Source organism: Acanthopagrus latus, chromosome 20 (assembly GCF_904848185.1).
Source record: "Acanthopagrus latus isolate v.2019 chromosome 20, fAcaLat1.1, whole genome shotgun sequence".
Classification (NCBI taxonomy): Eukaryota; Metazoa; Chordata; class Actinopteri; order Spariformes; family Sparidae; genus Acanthopagrus; species Acanthopagrus latus.
In genome coordinates, this window is record NC_051058.1 from 12,174,851 (window position 1) to 12,192,282 (window position 17,432).

Below are 17,432 nucleotides of genomic sequence, written 5' to 3' on the forward strand. Positions count from 1 at the left end.
TCACATCTCATGCAATTGTCAGTCCAATCATTACACTTCACACGCAATGACAACAGAAGAATTTTTAATTTTCAATTATCTTACAATCAACATTTACATACAAATATAAAACAAACTCACCATAAACCGAGCACAAATTCATTCCTATTCACTTTGTATTATTATTGAATAATTCTCATACTAGTTACATTAAATTAGATCTAATTAGTTTTTGTATACAATAATAGTTACAGAAATTGAAGGTGAAAGAAAATATATTTCCCTTTACAAACTGACTTGGTTTGATTTGTTCTGTTCTGTTACTTCAGTAGTGCTACATCCTCCGATGAACATGAATGTTGAAAGTTTCAGTCCTGAAGTGCAGTTAAGTCTGATCTCTGATGTAGAAGTCACATCAAATTTCAGAATCTGGAAATGTGTCCTGTGGAAAGAAAAACAATTAGTAAAAACTGCAGTGACATATTGTTTCAAAGCTAGTTTATGTCATATACATCAGTGGTTTCAAGTTTTTTGTTTTGGTTCAAATACATTTGGGAGCCCTAAAATGAGACAAATAAGATCTCGAAATACCTCATCAGCTTCTAATTTTGCTTTTAGATGTTTTATTAGAGAAAACGTATGAAAAAGTGATCAAACTAGTCATACATTCTGATATTGTGATACATGTGGTTACAGTGAAAATATATGAATAATACAAAGACAAAAGCTAAAAAGTTGTCAAATTGAATTAAAATAGACATAAATCAAAAACTTCATGTGCAGAACTTTTACAGCTCTGCATGTCAAAATGAAATGTAGCAAGTACTTTTAAACCCTGAATGATGTACAGTTTTTCGGGACACTTAATGCTCCGCTGACACATTAATTCTGAGCTCATTATCATTCTGGACTCACCGGGTATGTGGGATTTTTGAAAGACACAAAACTGTCATCTCCGATGGGCTCAAACTGCTGGAAAAAGAAGAAACGAGATGCTTCAGTATCTAAGCATAAGCACAAATAAACCCCCACACTCTCCACATCTATTCTGGAAAAACAGTCCACTATTGTCTCACAATACATATGTCAGACTTTACCTTCAAATATTCAGAGCATGTAATCATTTGCTTTCAGATATCAAGCTGTAAACAGTGTGTAACATTCTGACGTGTGTCTCCATGGATACCTGTGTGCTGGAAGCAGCTGGTTTGGCAGAACTGAAGTCAACATCTTCTGTGTCTGAGCTGTAAGCTGGGTTCTCAAAAGACTCCTTGAAAACAGGGGAAAAGGAGACTACACGTGTCAACAAAACAAAACACTCAGAGGTTCAGTCAGTAACACTTAAACTATGTGATATGAAAAACATTTGATGTGACATTAAATTCGCAATGAACCTCGTTGGCAGCAGCAGGAGGCGTGTTTGCACTTCTTTTTGGCTTGTCTGGAACTTGAACTTGAACTTGTTCTAGGTACAAAGGGTTATCAATGTACTCCTGAGGAAGGAAACAGAGCATCTCAAGACTTACGACTTAATCAGTTACACCAGAATATAGGTATTGTGCTGCACTGGGACATGTATGTGCATTATGTTTGTATATTTCTCAGTAGAAAAAGAAGGAATTATAGGCACCCTACCAGCAGACACAAGAAACGGTGCTTAGATCATAAATATGTAGGGAATGGCCGGTTGGGCATATCATCTAGGTCTTTAACCATATAGCATGTCAAATAAATGCAGCCACTGAGGAGGAAGAGGTGGCTGCAGAATCAGTAGTTTATGTTTATTGACCTTGTTTGTTCCAACAGGAGCAGAGGTGGCTGTTGCCATCTCGTTTGTTGTCAGAGGTTTTTCTCCAGCTTCATATGCAGGGTTCTCAAAATTATTTCCCTTTGTGTCCACCATGGACACTGACATACAGGGAACCTGACATCAGAAAAGCAAACAGAACAAGTGAATAACTATAGTAGCTCTTTGCTTGTGAAAACGTCACTGCTGCTGTATATTTTGTCACATCTAAAATATGTTCAAATTCCAGTCTGTACTTTTTCTTATATAAATTAAAGGAAAAATAATAAAAAAGTAATAATTAATATCCTAGTCATGAATGTTTGTTTGCTACTGACCGGTTCACCGTTCACCCTTGTTCCACACTCGTCTGTATCCAACCCATTAGGAGACACACCCTTTCTGAGAATCAACACACACACACGCATATCAAAGCTTTAAAATGATGCTGTACGTGACATACTAAGACACACTGACTGTAAAGTAGAAAGGCCTATAAGTGATTCTTATATTCTATACTGAAACCATATAATTCAATTCTTGCTTCTGTCTTTTTTGTAGTCAACGCTGTCACTTACCTGAAGCTTGGCAGGTTGGGCATGGACGGCATCGAGGGCATAGATGGCATAGAGGGCATGGATGGCATACTGGGCATGCTGGGCATGTTGTTACGTAGCGTCTCCATCAGGTTGGACTTCTTCCTGGCAAGACAGACCAGCGCAACCAGCAGAGCCAAAATCACTACTGTCACCCCGATCGCTATTCCAACTGTGATGGAGGGACACAGATGGAGGGAAAAGGCAGCTTACTAATAATAAATTAAAGTTTGCTCGATTCAAGTGACTTTGAATGTTGTAATTGTTTATTTTTGAATTAAAAAAAAAAAAAATCTACCTGAAGTTGCAACAATGCTGTTCTTGTTTATCTGGCAGTAATCTCCCATCCAGTCTGAAGGACATCTGTGAAACAAAAAATACAAACAATAATAATAAGTCTGCTGCAGATGCCGCAGATTCAACATTCCTAAACAAAAAATGTCTTACATGCAGAGAGCCTGGTTGTCGTCAAAGTAGCAGGTGCCTCCATTTTGACACTGACATGGAGGAGGCATGGTGGGCGGTGGATCAAATCCTGAAATAAGGTACGTGAACAACAATCACTACATTTAACTGCCCCATGACTGAACAACTTATAACACTTGGACGACAATGCGGTTGTAATGCACTGCAAAAAATCCTCCCTCTGAAGCCTTTTCTAACTTCTTTAGTGTCAGTGTAAATTTAGTGTTATGTTGCTGGTCAAGATCAGGCAAAGGGACACAAGAAAATAATGCAAATTATATAATTATTGCTGCAATTAAAGATTCCATTTTGTAGATCCTGAGATTTTCATGTCTTTTGTGATTATATTACATTATTACATTTGGTCAATATCATATTATATGAAAAAATAATGTGTTTTTTGAACATAAAGCATGCACATTTTCTAGTATATTTGTCAAATATTCATTTCTGCAACATCATGACATGATTCCCGGTGTTTTAAAAGTGCATAAGGAAATACATAGGTTGCTTTCTTACCAGCATCACATTCAGTGTGACTGCCTGGAACAAAGCTGGTGCCCTCAGGGCAGGCGCAGCTGTAACCTCCTGGTCGGAGCAAACACAAGTGGCTGCAGGTTCCCTTACACGGATTCTTCACTGTAGACACAAGGAAAAGTGTTTGATTCTTTCATTTCACCAAGTAAGAATGCATGACTTACATATGTTTTGGTTTTTAAGTTGTCAGTCAAAAGTTTTGAAAAGACTGGTGTTGACCTTTTTTTTTGTTTGACATCATTGCTTTAAGCAGGATTTGTCTCAGCTCTTTATCAATGTTGCCATCACTGTGATGACTGTTTCCCTGGATTTTCTGTTGATAAATTTCACTAGTTTGCAGATTACTGCTGAGCCCAGACACACACCAACACAGTACTTTTAAATGTTTATGCTATTACTCGTCTGCAAATAAAAAATACCTGCAGGGACAAACCAAAATGCAAAAAATATTATTTTACGTTGATATGTGTACTGTAAACATGCACCTTCTACAAAGTGGTTAATGCAGTACAGTCTGTGTTAATGGGAATATGCAGGTGAGTGCGCAGCTTACTGTCAATGGAGTTGTATCTCTGCTGCTGGTACACAGAAACCTGGGTCAGCCACGGTCCAACAGTCAGCAGCTTGGTTTTCACTCCCTTGCCGAACTTGTCCTGCCGGTAAACCTCACCTTTCTCCTGAGTGCTCCAATAAACGTGGTCCTCGAACACAGAAACACTGAAAGGATTTCTCACATCTGGAGGAGGGGCAACAAAAAGAGAAATGTATCTGAGGAAATAGATACTGGATTTAAAGAATATGGATGGATGATGACTCTCCGTCTTAGATCTTACCTATGTAGACGGCAGTTTGACGCCCATCTCCTGAAGGCAGAACAGACTCAATGCGACTTTCCTTGGAATCAGACCAGTAGATTCTGTCACCATTGGCAAAGTCAATTGAAAGGCCAGTGGGCCAACCGAGGCCATCGCCCACTAGGACCTTCCTCTCCTGGCCATCCAGCCAAGAACACTCGATCTTAGCTGCACCGTCTCCACGGTCCGCCCAGTACAACATCCTGCAGAAACATAGCAGTGATTTAAAGTTCTGAGATGTGGTGGGTTAAGTTAAGTTTTCCCTTTAGGTTTAAATAAAACAGGATAGTGTATAGAGTCTCTGACACTTCTACAGATGATTTCCAATTTATTAAATCAGGATTAAAATGTACCCCAGTCGTGGGTTGACTGCCACAGCTGACGGGTGGCCCAGTTCAGTCTTGACCAAGTGCTTCCTGTAGCGTCCATCCAACATGGCCACCTCTATCCTCCTCAGCTTGGAGTCTGCCCAGTAAAGATTCCTACAAGCAGAAGAATTACAACACATGCAGACTTTCTTTCACAATCCAGAAAGTAACCCTTTGTCGGTCAGTTCCAGGCGAGAGAGTACTGAGGGAATGTAATCATGTATGCTCAGAGACATCAGTTCAAACAAACCTTCCCACCCAGTCCACAGCTATGCCGTCTGGTGTGGTGATGTATCTGATGCCGAGGTCGACAGCAACAGCGATGTTGTTACTGCCATCATCCACTGAAGGTATGTACGCTCTCTTAATGGCACCTCGTGCAGCACCCTGGCTGGCGACAGTGAAGTACACCATACCTGACAAAACACAAGGACGTCATCAAACGAGTTCCTCTGGTTTAAGATTTGTCATGATCTTATATTTGACTTTCTCAGAGTGTCTGGCGTTAGTCTGTGTGTGACCTACTGAATCCAGTGTTGTTGTGGTCAAAGTCGTAGTCCAGAGCCATGATATGCTCCTCTTCTTCCAGGAAGTCGTGGAAGGTCTCCGCCTGCAGGTTGAACTTACGGATACGGATGTTCTCCGGTAGCAGCAGCAGGGGAGCCGATCCTGAGAGACACAGACGATTACACTTTACTTTTTGTGTTATCAAAGCGACCGATAACCTCATTAGAAAAACAACATGTTTCTCTAACATTTAGCTGACCACAGTGGCCTAATGTGATACACATTATGTATTTTGCAGCAATTTCATAAAAAGCCACATATTATAAGTACTTTGTGATGTTAAAAATGCTACGTAAACATGAGGCCTGCACTGTAGTTGTGGTATCTGAACCCTGTTTTTCCTTTTACTAAGTCATCAAGTCAACTTGATCTATTGTTTTACTGAGTGAATTATTTGTATGTTGCTCTTGACTAAACGTAGGCTCATGAAAAGATTGTTCTCACCCTCAGCCTCGCACATGTTGCCGTCACCCACTTTTCTGTAGCCGGGGGCACACTCGCAGTCGTAGCTACCCTTGGTGTTCTTACAGAGTTGAGGACAGGTGCCAAAAACGTCGCACTCATTGATGTCTGAAAGAACGAAATGAGATTATAACAATGAGTTGAAAAAGAGAGAGACGAGTATGTTTTTTTCCCCCAGTTTTTCTCTTCACATTAAATGATGATATTTTATTTGAGTGGCACTTAGATTCATTCGAGTGCAGTAATTTGAGCATGAGTTCAATAAACAGAGGAGTATGTGTGTGTACCCTTGCAGGTGAAGGTGTTGTCTTGGTCCACTATGTATCCTGGCCTACAGGAGCAGATGAAGCCGGTGCCGTTCAAGTTGGTGCACTCCTGCTGGCACAGCTTCTCCTCACAGTTGCGATCATTGCCGAAATCTGGAGCCGGACAACACAGAGCATGTTTTCTGAATCATTTCAAACAACTTCTGTCTGTACTTTTAGAGACATGAGCTAAAAGAGCTGGCTGTTTTAACAGCTGGAGAATAATGCATCTATTGACCATATTTATCATTTAATCACAATGACTCCCTGAATCTTAAGCTCAGCCAACAGGATATTTCTGTGGTGTTTTGGCCACAGACAGAGCGATTTTCTGTCTCATAATCAAACTTTGGCTCTGCTCTGAAATTATGTTTTATCACAGAGAAAAAAGAGCGCTGCCAGGTTACAGAAAAGAGAGAGAAGATTCCATAATTATGACATCTCTATCCATCCATCATCAGTATGAGAAAATTATCTCATAATGCAATCTTTTTTGTTCAGATAATTTCCTTTTGAGAGAAGGGTTTCTAATTATTGAGAGACTGCTGACTCCTAATTATGAGATCCATAAGTCGTAATGACGAGATTCCTCATAATTTGTGTTAATAAGATCCTTCCTCATAATTATGAGACACTGTGTCATGATAGGGTCGCGACCCGGCCTTGTTGAATGGTGGAAAATGCATTAACGGATGGATTAGTCATAATTTCACATTATGAAAGTTATTATGAGAAAACGTCCCAATTTCTTTTCACCTGGCAACTGCAACATGCTTCAGTACATACCACACATTCACATTATAGTAATTATGTAACACTTATGTCATAAATATGTGGTGTTTTTCATGTTATTATACATCTTATCTGCTTTTATCAACAAATGTAGTGTACATATCATTAAGTTTTTCAATACTGAATGTCTTCTGTCTGACACATTCTTACTTTAAATCTCAAAAGCTTAAAACTGAAAGATACAGGATTTGAATCAGTTTGTTTTTTTCCAGATTAACATTTAATACCATACTTTTAATAGACATTAAACGAAAATGTCGACAGAGAGTGAATCTTTTGTCCTTGCTACTCACTGCAGCCTAATTCGTCCGTGCGGTCCCCACAGTTGTCATTGTGGTCACACACGTACGGCAGAGCCACACAGTGTCCGTTGGTGCATTTGAACTCCTCCAGTGTACAGGGGGGCAGCGTAGGCTCGCGGCCTGAGAAGGACACAGTCAAGAGTGAGTCATCAACATGAGTGTGCAGGGAAGGTTGAGTGGGTATAAAACCCATCTGTGGAAACATGTCCACCTCCACTTGTCTAAGATTGAAGAGCTTTCTCTACAGTGTCACACTTCACTTACCAACTATCTAAATACCAAAAAAGAAGAAGGAAAAAAAATGTGAGGAAATGAGCGGACTGCCTACACTTGTAGATTAAAAAAACCCGCAACCATCCCACACAGTCAAGTACTGAAATGTAGGCACATAAACTCCAACATGACAACATACTACAGTGATTAAATCACTTATTCAATTGAAGGCTTCTCCGCAGCGTCCCTCGTTTGTCTCCTCCCTGACAACAAATGGATTTAGATGAGCTAGCCAATGTCCACCAACTATTTAATCTCCTCTCAAAATAATTTTCTCTGATTGATGTTTAAGCTGATTGTGTAACAATAGCATAAAGCACACTATTTCCTTATCCCTTGTACGTTTCAGGCTTGACACACTGATGTCGTTTTGGGATTTTCCAGTTTCAGTGGCCTTACAGAGCAAGGTTCAGGCAGCATTAGTGTTGTTCAGATTAATCCTTGGTGGTCCCAGAAACTGATGATTAGTGGTGCATTTACTGAACCTGACAATAACAGAAATCTCACTCTTGCAGTGTTAAAATAAAAGGCGGGAATAAGGCACAACATGTGTGTTTACACCCTTATCACTTGCTCAGACATTTCTTAAAAGTGTTAGCTTTTGATAATTAATTTAGCTGTATTCCAGTATTTCTGCATTTGTCCCCTTCACTTTCAGGTTTATTGAAAGCTAATGAAAACAACAATTAATCATCAAATTGTTTTCACAATCAATCGTTAAGTCTAGAAAATATCTTAAAAATGTGAAAAATACTCATCACAACTTCCTAGAACCCAAAAACACATCTTCTACTTGCTTCTTTGTGCAACCAACTGTCCAAAATAGAAAGACTCTTCATTTACTTGAATGTATCACAAGTGTACTTACAAATCATTTTATAGTATTTAATAGTGTAAGTATAAACAATAAGGTAAGGAGAAATGTTTCAATTCAAAATAGCCCTGATGCACAACACAGATTGTGATGTAGGTGTGTGAGTCATACAGAGTTCCTCCTCTTCGTCACTGTTGTCTCCACAGTCGTCCTTCTGGTTGCACAGCAGGCCGCTGAAGATACAGTAGTTGTTCTTACAGCGGAAGCGTCCAGGACTCTCACAAGTGACGTTCACTGGTAAAACACAAATAAAGTTTAAACCATCTTCTCCAAGCTTCAGTGATCACAAACACACTGCTGATATTAATCCTGTTGGCTTATCTTCTCTGTACTGTCTTCTCTCTACAAACATTGTGTCAATCCATAGATGAAGTTAGAAGTTAGAATCAGCGTTGGAATTATCCATTTGCTTGAAGGAATTAATAATTGTGTTGAACGCAGGCAGAATACTTTTCACAGCTCGTTGCTTTTAACAACAAACAAACATCAAGTAAACAGAATCTTTCTCACAGCACAAACTGAGCTGTTCGTCAGAGCGATCCCCACAGTCGTCGATGCCATCGCACACCCAGCTCTGGCTCACACACAGACGGTTTGTACACTGGAACTCATCCTGAGGGCACCAACGGCCTCCTGGGTAACGAGTAGCTGTCAGGGTGGGGAAAATAGTTAATTTACCGATGTTAACTCTTAGTGCATATGTATTTTATGTCCACAGTACAACTGCAATCTGTTTAAAACTGAATAAGCTCCACTGGACAAGCAACTATAGCGTATTTTAGATATTTTCAGGAGTGGAAAACAACCGAAGTGCACTGAAACGCTGAAGGGTCCAGGCAGGTTGCCATTAGTTTTCATGCGGTTTACTTACGACAGCTGGTCTCATCTGACAGGTCTTGACAATCAGGCCGGCCATCACACTCCAGAGCCTCAGGGATACAGTGACCCGAGTCACATTGGAAATAACCTGGACGACACGTCAGCAGCTCTGGAAGATAGCCAGGGTGGGATTAGTGTGTTTTTGTTGTTTTAGGACAGAATATTTCAAGGAGGTAAGTTTGTGTGCAGCGCCTGCTCACCACAGTCCCGCTCATCGGAGTTGTCCCCGCAGTCATTCTTATGGTCGCACACCCAGGTTCCAGGGATGCACAGTCCGCCGTCACATCTAAACTCACTTTCAGAGCAAGGCCTTGGCTCTGTAGACCAAGGTCAGGACAACAGAGAGACACACATACACATATTTATTCAGTATACATTTTAAGTACAACAGCATGGCTTAATCAGCATCAAAGAATATAATATCATTAAATGACTTCTGCAAATCCCAAACAAAATCGTAATGCAGGATTAAGGACTAAACTGAAAAAAAGAGCAAATGTATTGTAACCCTGGTGGATACAAGACTCTTTCCAGTCTGTGATTGGTTTGAGCTTAAAGGTATTGCACAGGACACTTACGGCAGTCCCTCTCATCTGAGCCGTCACCACAGTCATTGGTGCCATCACACTGCCAGCGAATGGGAACACAGCGATGGTTGTCACATCGGAAATCTCCCAGGGGATCACAGGTCACGTCCTCTGTTGGAATACAAAGTCAGAAATAGACAGAGGAGAAGATGAGAAAGAGATGAGATAGATCAGTGACTCCATGTTAAAAATGACAAGTAGTCTCAGATATTGTTCATTGTGCAAAATGGCACTTGGACAAAAGAAACATTCCACCCATATATCAAAGAGGTGATTTCCAACTACAAACATCTGTCTCCTGCATTCCCTCGCACTGCAACATCACCTACATTTTAATATCATCTCCATCATACTCCAATTTTAACTTGTTTTGGTCTGATGTAAAACCAGATGTTGACTCAAATCTCTCTCTCATGGTGAGGCTATATTATGCTAGTAGAATCCTCTGTACATCCTATTGACAAATTTGTACCCTGGGCCTGATTTTTCCCAGCAGTTGCTGTCTTCATTACAGCGATGCTTTCACAAGACATTTCATCTGCTGACAGTCAAGCACTGACCACAGCCTTGCTCGTCGCTGTTGTCGAGGCAGTCATTTGTGCCGTCACAGCGGGCCCACTGAGGGATACAGCGGTAGTTTGTCTTGCAGGAGAACTCAGTTTCATCACACTTGTAGTCTGGACCCACTGGAGAGGGAAACAAAGATATGAGACAGAAATGAGACGGAGCAAAGGAGATGATCAGATAGAGCACAAGGCAGTGGATGAGAGAGGAGAAGATAAAGTCAGAGGATAAAAAACAAACCAATAAAACATCATTAATTCACTCAGATCTCTCTTGGGACATGCAGTCTAAACTTATTACACATTCTGACACTGAAAAACATCTATGCCTGATTAAACTGTCAGCTCTGCTTTCATCAGTTACAGCAGTTACTTTTGTCTGCTTGCTTCTTGCAGACACAAATATAAGGGAAACCAGGGGTGTCAAAAAGCAGCTAAACAAGACGGCTCTCCTGGCCCACCTGATAAGATTATCACTTTAGGTGGTCTCTTATGTCATGTTCTTGTTTTCCTCCGGACTCTGATGTCTGACTTACTGCAGGTTTCATATGGCTCATCAGATGCATCCCCACAGTCATCCTGGGCATCACAGACGTAGCTCAATGGCAAACAGCGCCCGTTGTTACACTTGAACTGTCCTGGAGGGCAGGTCAACTGGGAACAAGTCTCTGTGACCTCATCACTGCCATCTGAACAGTCTTCGAAACCATCGCAGAGATAGGACACAGGGATGCACTTCTTGTTTTTACACTGGAATTGGTTATCCTCGCATCGGTGGTCACCTATGGGGACAGAGAGCAGCTTGACTAATGTTTGAAAAATGAGCCATCTCTCTGAACTAAATCTAAAGCATGAGGGTTTCTCCTGATGCCTACGTGTTCACCAATAAATGTAGTTTTCTTCAACAAAATGTAAACCAGACCTAAGATAATGACATCTTAAGTTTCAATTCAAGTTTCTAGTATATAACAACTTTAATTTCTTTCTATCTGATTATCTACACTGTCATAGTTAATTACGATAACTGTGTTAATCATCATACTGCAGAGAGCCGCATCCTCGTCTGAACTGTCAGGGCAGTCAGGGTGAGCGTCGCAGATGAAGCCGGGGTAAGTGCAGTTTCCATCCCGACACTGGAACATGCCAATGGGGCAAACGCGGGGAGGGCAGGTATCAGGTTCATCCGAGCCATCGCCACAATCTGACTGGCCGTCGCACTTCCACCATATAGGAACACACCTGAAGAGAAGAGAAAGCACAGACAGGTTAGCTTTGTCTGCATAAATCAAGATAACATACAATATTCTGCAACATTCACTGTCTGTCTCCTGTCTCACTACAGCTTGATTACAAAACAGAAAAACAGGAAAAATTGCAGTAGTATTAATCAATTAATCAATACAATTAATCAGTGATAGAATGAATAATTCAGTCATTATTCTCTTTAGTCATTTTGGATGAATGCTGGCCTTTTTAAATAGATTCAAAGTTTGCCAAGTCTTGTGTTGTTTGCATTAAATTCTAATACTACATCTAACCACTGAAAACCATCAAAACATGTCTGTCTTAAGCATAAAATCTGTAAAAAACAGCAACATAGCCTGTTTATGAAATATCAGAATTATTTTTCTGAAACTATATGTACATCTATGCGTGCATTATCATTGTTTTACTTTACAGTTTTTTAACACATTCACAGGCTTTAATGGACAACTTCCCAGTATCTAAGCCCATATCTCTGGAAATAATCCTATTATTTTTCATTATTTCTCAACAACTTTGATAGTGTTTACTGTAACAGAACAATAAGACTTGATGAGAATGGGGACACAAGTGACTGAATATCTGACTGACTTCTCATTGTCCCCACAGCGGAACTGAGTGCTGGAGCAGTCGGCGACACACTGGATCTTGAAGCCCACAGAGAGACCGATGAAGTGATCTGGACACTCGCAGAAAGCTTCCTGCCCACCAGGGCGAATCAGACACAAGTGGCTGCAGGTCAGGTGATGAGAGGAGCAGGGGTTCACACCTGGGAAATAAGTCGATTATAAATAGGTGGTCAACTTATGCTACAGTCCGTTGAGACAATAAGCATCTAAAGTTAAAATGTACGTACTGCGCGGCTGTCTGTAGGGGTGGTAGACGTGAATGTCAGAGGGCCGATGTGTGTTGTTGCCCATGAGTGTGCGCTCTTCGCCTGTGTACTTGTGGGCCTTCTCCACTGTGTGTGTGTTCCAGTCGGTCCAGTAAACCCAGTCCTCAAACAGGGAAACTGCAAAAACATGGGGAAGTGTGCCAGCGATGGCCCGGTGTCGGTTCTGGCCATCCATGTCTGCAAAGCTGAAGGTTGATGCAACAGAGAGTTATTACAGGCTTTTTACTGGTACTGTTATGCAGAAAAAAAACTGTTGAAGCAGACTTAATATCATAACTCACTCCAGAAAGTTAAGGTGGGAATCAGCAAAGAAGATCTTGTTGGTGGTGTAGTCTATGGTCAGAGCATTGGGCCACTCCAGCTTGGTGGTGATGATGGCACTAACATTGGTGCCGTCCATGCCAGCTCTGCCGATATACGCTGTGTCACCCCAGTCCGTCCAGTATAGCCATCTGGGTAAAAAAAGACAGGAAGGATAGAACAATGCATACACAGGATCAGTTGATTGTAGAGGATTTACCATTAAAAAAGTTCAACAAGCAACAAAAAGATAATATCATTCTTATTCTATGACACATTTTATGGTGTTTTTATATTAATTCGCTTAACTGGGGACAACTGCTAGCCTATCACAGATCAAATGCATCTGTCTGTGTGTGTGTGTGTGTGTGTGTGTGTGTGTGTGTGTGTGTAGGTGTGACCATCAGTACCCATATTTAGGGTTAACAACCACAGCACGAGGTCGGCTGATGATATAGGTGGTATTCCCATCTGTGAACTTTCCTGTCAGCAGCTTCTTCTGGTAACGCCCATCCAGCTCCATCACGTGAAGTGAGCCGTAATAAGAGTCAGACCAGTACAGCTTCCTGCAGCAGAGGCAGAAATGTTTTACCGACATCCCTCTAGCCACGTTTTGGTCAGCCAGACAACAGACTTTACAAGTAATTACATATCAGTTCGAAGAGGAAAGTTTACAGTTGATTTTAACACTAATTTATCTATGTATCGGACAGCTTATTGTTGAATGAATAATGATGAAGACAAAGAAGTTTTAATAATGATACACACCTGCCCACCCAGTCCAATGCCAGACCCTCAGCTCCCAAAAGGTCATCATCCGCCAGTGTCTCCCTGTCAGTCCCGTCGAGACGCATCCTCTCAATTGTTCCCGTCCCTGTATCCAGCCAGTAAAACCTCTTCTCAGCATCGTCAAAATCTAACGCCACCACATTGGACAGCCCTTGCAGGACTATACTCAGCTGTGAGCCGTCAGTGCTCACTTTGCGGATGTAGTAGCGATTGGTGTACAACACGTACGGGTCAATGCCACTGTTCTGACGACAGGTGCGTCCGTCCGCTTCACGGATGTACCCTGGGGCACATTTGCAGTGGTATGAGCCAACAGCGTTCTCGCAGATCTGGCTGCAGACAGCGGGCGTGCTAACACACTCGTTAATGTCCTCGCAGGCTTTGCCATCTGGCATGAGTTGGTAGCCAGGCTCGCAGGAGCAGTAGTACCCGGTGAGGGTGTCGGTGCAGATCTGGGCACACATGTGGATTGATGGGTTGTTGCACTCATTGATTCCTAACAAGAACAAAGTAAGAGGACAGAGACATGAAGCCACGGTGAAACAGATGTATGAGTTCAGAGATCTCAGTGTGAGTTATTGGAAAAGATTCTCAAAGATTAGGATGAACTGATTTCCTCCATTAACAGATGACTTAATCAGGGCTGCAAGGATATGTCAATCGAAAGAAAATGAACTATTGAATTTTGTTAATTGAAAATGTCAAACTGCCAGTTCCAGCCAATTAAATGTAAAGATCTGTTGCTTGTCTTTCTAATTTATAGGAGTTAATGAAAAGACTCTGGGTTTTGGTCTGTTAACTGGAGAAATGAAGACGTCCCTTTGGTTTCTTGGGAATCAGTAGGAGTAGGAGATTATTAATAAAATGGCAGATTACAGGATAGTGAAAATAATCATTAGTTGCAGCTCTGAAGCCCTGAACCCTGAATAAATCATTTGGTTAACAGAATTGAAAAATACTGGCTGGTCTCAACTTCTTAAAATTAAACATTCATTGCTCTTTTTTTTAAATCGGCATTTAATTAACACTATATTTTCAGACAATATTTTTGGCTTTTGAACTGATGAAACCATTTTAAACCATTAATATTTTAGCTAATCAAAAATGTTATGTTCATTAATTACCCTTAATCTAGAATATTATATATAAAAGTACGTAGGATATGATAATAATCATTTGTTGATGGCCAAATGTATTTAGTCATATATTCATGTATAACACAGAAAATGCAGTAGTTTTACATAAGAGATAAGGCGATTTTTCAATTTAACAGTTTGATTTAAAAAATGTAATTTTGTAAGGGCATCGATTTAAGGATAGCGAATGGTCTTTCCAAATGTTTACTATTTGGGCAGAAACTGTTTTGTTGGTCTCCACTGAATTTAAACAGTAAAACTGTGGTGTGATGGCTCTTGAGGAGAGAAAGTCACATTAATTCATATCAATATTGTCACAAAATGTCATATTCCTCTCACCACAGCCTTTTTCGTCGCTTTCATCCCGGCAGTCCTTCTGCCCGTTGCACACCTTAGCGATGTCAATGCACTCGCCTGACTTGCACATGTAATGCTGAGGAGAACAGGTGGGCTGGGGCTTGATGCACAAGCTGTCAGCCTCATCTGAACCATCCAGACAGTCACTCGCGCCGTCACAGGTGTAGGCGGAAGGGATGCAGGCTCCGTTACCGCAGGTGAACTCGTTGCTGCTGCAGGTGTCATAAGTACAGCCCAACTCATCACTGCCATCCCCGCAGTCGTTCACACGGTCACAGCTGGGGAGGAGGAGTAATTTATCAGACTCTATTCAGTGAGGAGCAAATTCTTTTCCAGTGTTGTAAACAAACCTCTGCTTTATTCACTTGCACACACTTTATTCACTCTGACTTACTGGTAGGGGATGAGGATGCAGAGCCCGTTGGAACAGGCAAACTCGTTCATATGGCAAGTACGGTTGGGGCAGTTCTGGAGCTCATCAGCTGCGTTGGCACAGTCTTTGTCCCCATCACATACAAAACTTAATGGTATACAACGTGGGTGGCCTGGGTGCCAGGTCGGGCAGGTGAACTGGCCTGAACTGCAGGTACGCTGGCCTACAGCAGAAAGAAAGAATGGAAGAATAGGGTACAAAATATATTCATATGTCGCAAGATCACATATTAAGCTGTAAAGATTCTGAGAGCGCACATAATAAAAGAGGCAAATATCAGATGAGAGATGCGACAGAGCAGAGAAAAAAGCTCAAAATATTCTAACCTCTAACAAAACAAATAAACTAAATAGATCTGGAGTATTACGTTCACACAGGGTAAGAAATAAACATTGTATCTCACCACACTGTAGCTCAACAGCCTCATCGCTACTGTCCCAGCAGTCATTGTTGCCATCACAGACCATTGACGCAGGAATGCAGTTTCCATTTGTACATGTGAACTGGCCTGAACTGCAGGTTCTGATTATATCCTCTGAACAGGAACAAAAAAAAAAAAATGGTAAAAGAGAGAATGTGTCATATATCCAGCCAAATTGATTGCTGGATTTAAACCAATGGATACTATCACCATAATTATTGGATGATGTCAAGATCAATACAAAGCAGAATTAATGATATACTTTTTGCACAATTTAGGCTGTGAGGTACAAGCAAAAAATTAAAACATAAATTGTAGCTTGATTAAATAAACAAGTAAATGTAATATTAGAAATATAAAGTAATGAATATTAATGTAACTGCAAAGAAGCAAGAACTCAGAAGTCTTCTATCAGAGTCATGTGAAAATAGAAATGTAAAGAATGTAAATTGCATCTGTCTAAAAAGCCAAACAGTCAAATGTGAATGCAGAGAACTCACCACAAGTAGGAGGTTCATCTGTCCCATCACGGCAGTCGTGGATGGAGTCACATACCCACGAGGTAGGGATACACTTCCCCTCATCGCAACGGAACTGGTCCGGAGGGCATGTACGACCCGCTGTAGCACAGCAGCACAGACGTATACCCATGTACAGTTATACTGAATTTACTTAGCAGCTAAAACGTAAACTTACCTGCTTGTCTCTGTTTCCCACTCTCTCTCACTTAGCAGCAGGACAAATACTGAGTGTTCAGCTTACCACAGAAGAGAGGATTCTCATCACTGTTGTCTCCACAGTTGTTGTAGCCATCACACAGGTTTTCAGGGAAGATGCAGATGTTGGTGTGGTCACACTTGATCCGGCCATCAGGACATGTCCTGTCAGCTGGAGAGGAAAATCAAAACATCAACCAAAAGTTGAGAAACATACAGAGACTGGACACGTCTCTTACTTAGGAAAGTGAATATAAGAACTGTGTTTTTTTTCTCAACAGGTGCCTGAGTAATGCTCTGCTTAAGGGAACAAAAATTACTAACAGAGCAGCTCAGTTAATGAATCAGTCCCTTAATCATCACTCACGGCAGTTGATTTCATCAGAGGCGTTGTCTCTACAGTCATTGATGCCATTACAGACGAAGTCTGCACTGATGCAGCGCCCGTTGGCACAGGTGAACTCAGAGGCAGGATTACAGGTAGGGAAGGGACAACCTCGCTCGTCGCTGTTGTCACCACAGTCATTTGTGTAGTCACACACATATGAGAGCCGCACACAGCGGCCATTGTCACAGGTGAAGTCAATGGATGAGCAGGTGTGGAAGGCTACAGAAGAGGAATAATAGAGTGCTGATTTACTTTAATGCCATGCTATTTATGCTTTAGGTTTTCGGCTCATTTTGCATTGTGAAGACCAGCTGAAAAAGCCCACAGTTTAACAAATGTACACTAATCAATAATAATAACTACAGAGAGAATTGAAACAGTAAAAGCCAAAAAAAAAATGTGTCCCACTGTCCCACTTTGGCATTGTGTAGTCTTTTTAATACCTACTTCAGGAGGCAAATTTCAGGGTTCAAAAAATTACAAGTGTTTATGTAAATATTCAAGGGGTGAGAACCAGAAAGGTGACAGTGAGTGAAAATCAAAAA

At 41.2% G+C, this 17,432-nt stretch overlaps 1 protein-coding gene across 1 annotated transcript in view; it reads right to left on the minus strand.

Moving 5' to 3' along the window:
- Positions 1-47: 47 nt before the first annotated feature.
- Positions 48-17,432, minus strand: part of lrp2b (low density lipoprotein receptor-related protein 2b) — a 39,528-nt gene continuing 22,143 nt past the window's right edge. Inside the window, exons 43-79 of the mRNA XM_037082190.1 lie at positions 16,867-17,106; positions 16,546-16,671; positions 16,284-16,403; positions 15,766-15,897; positions 15,324-15,525; positions 14,912-15,207; positions 13,416-13,932; positions 13,058-13,213; positions 12,629-12,799; positions 12,309-12,532; positions 12,044-12,221; positions 11,232-11,428; positions 10,726-10,971; positions 10,187-10,312; positions 9,618-9,737; positions 9,240-9,356; positions 9,032-9,148; positions 8,671-8,808; positions 8,272-8,394; positions 7,005-7,133; positions 5,902-6,033; positions 5,597-5,722; positions 5,111-5,254; positions 4,836-5,001; positions 4,571-4,699; positions 4,197-4,420; positions 3,917-4,099; positions 3,346-3,465; positions 2,809-2,896; positions 2,660-2,724; positions 2,344-2,533; positions 2,104-2,167; positions 1,769-1,903; positions 1,374-1,472; positions 1,166-1,249; positions 895-951; positions 48-421 (exon numbers count right to left, since the gene is read on the minus strand). Of these exons, the coding sequence (XP_036938085.1) occupies positions 395-421; positions 895-951; positions 1,166-1,249; positions 1,374-1,472; positions 1,769-1,903; positions 2,104-2,167; positions 2,344-2,533; positions 2,660-2,724; positions 2,809-2,896; positions 3,346-3,465; positions 3,917-4,099; positions 4,197-4,420; positions 4,571-4,699; positions 4,836-5,001; positions 5,111-5,254; positions 5,597-5,722; positions 5,902-6,033; positions 7,005-7,133; positions 8,272-8,394; positions 8,671-8,808; positions 9,032-9,148; positions 9,240-9,356; positions 9,618-9,737; positions 10,187-10,312; positions 10,726-10,971; positions 11,232-11,428; positions 12,044-12,221; positions 12,309-12,532; positions 12,629-12,799; positions 13,058-13,213; positions 13,416-13,932; positions 14,912-15,207; positions 15,324-15,525; positions 15,766-15,897; positions 16,284-16,403; positions 16,546-16,671; positions 16,867-17,106 (5,708 nt within the window). The 3' untranslated portion in view covers positions 48-394. The remainder of the gene's footprint in view (positions 422-894; positions 952-1,165; positions 1,250-1,373; positions 1,473-1,768; positions 1,904-2,103; positions 2,168-2,343; positions 2,534-2,659; positions 2,725-2,808; positions 2,897-3,345; positions 3,466-3,916; positions 4,100-4,196; positions 4,421-4,570; positions 4,700-4,835; positions 5,002-5,110; positions 5,255-5,596; positions 5,723-5,901; positions 6,034-7,004; positions 7,134-8,271; positions 8,395-8,670; positions 8,809-9,031; positions 9,149-9,239; positions 9,357-9,617; positions 9,738-10,186; positions 10,313-10,725; positions 10,972-11,231; positions 11,429-12,043; positions 12,222-12,308; positions 12,533-12,628; positions 12,800-13,057; positions 13,214-13,415; positions 13,933-14,911; positions 15,208-15,323; positions 15,526-15,765; positions 15,898-16,283; positions 16,404-16,545; positions 16,672-16,866; positions 17,107-17,432) is intronic.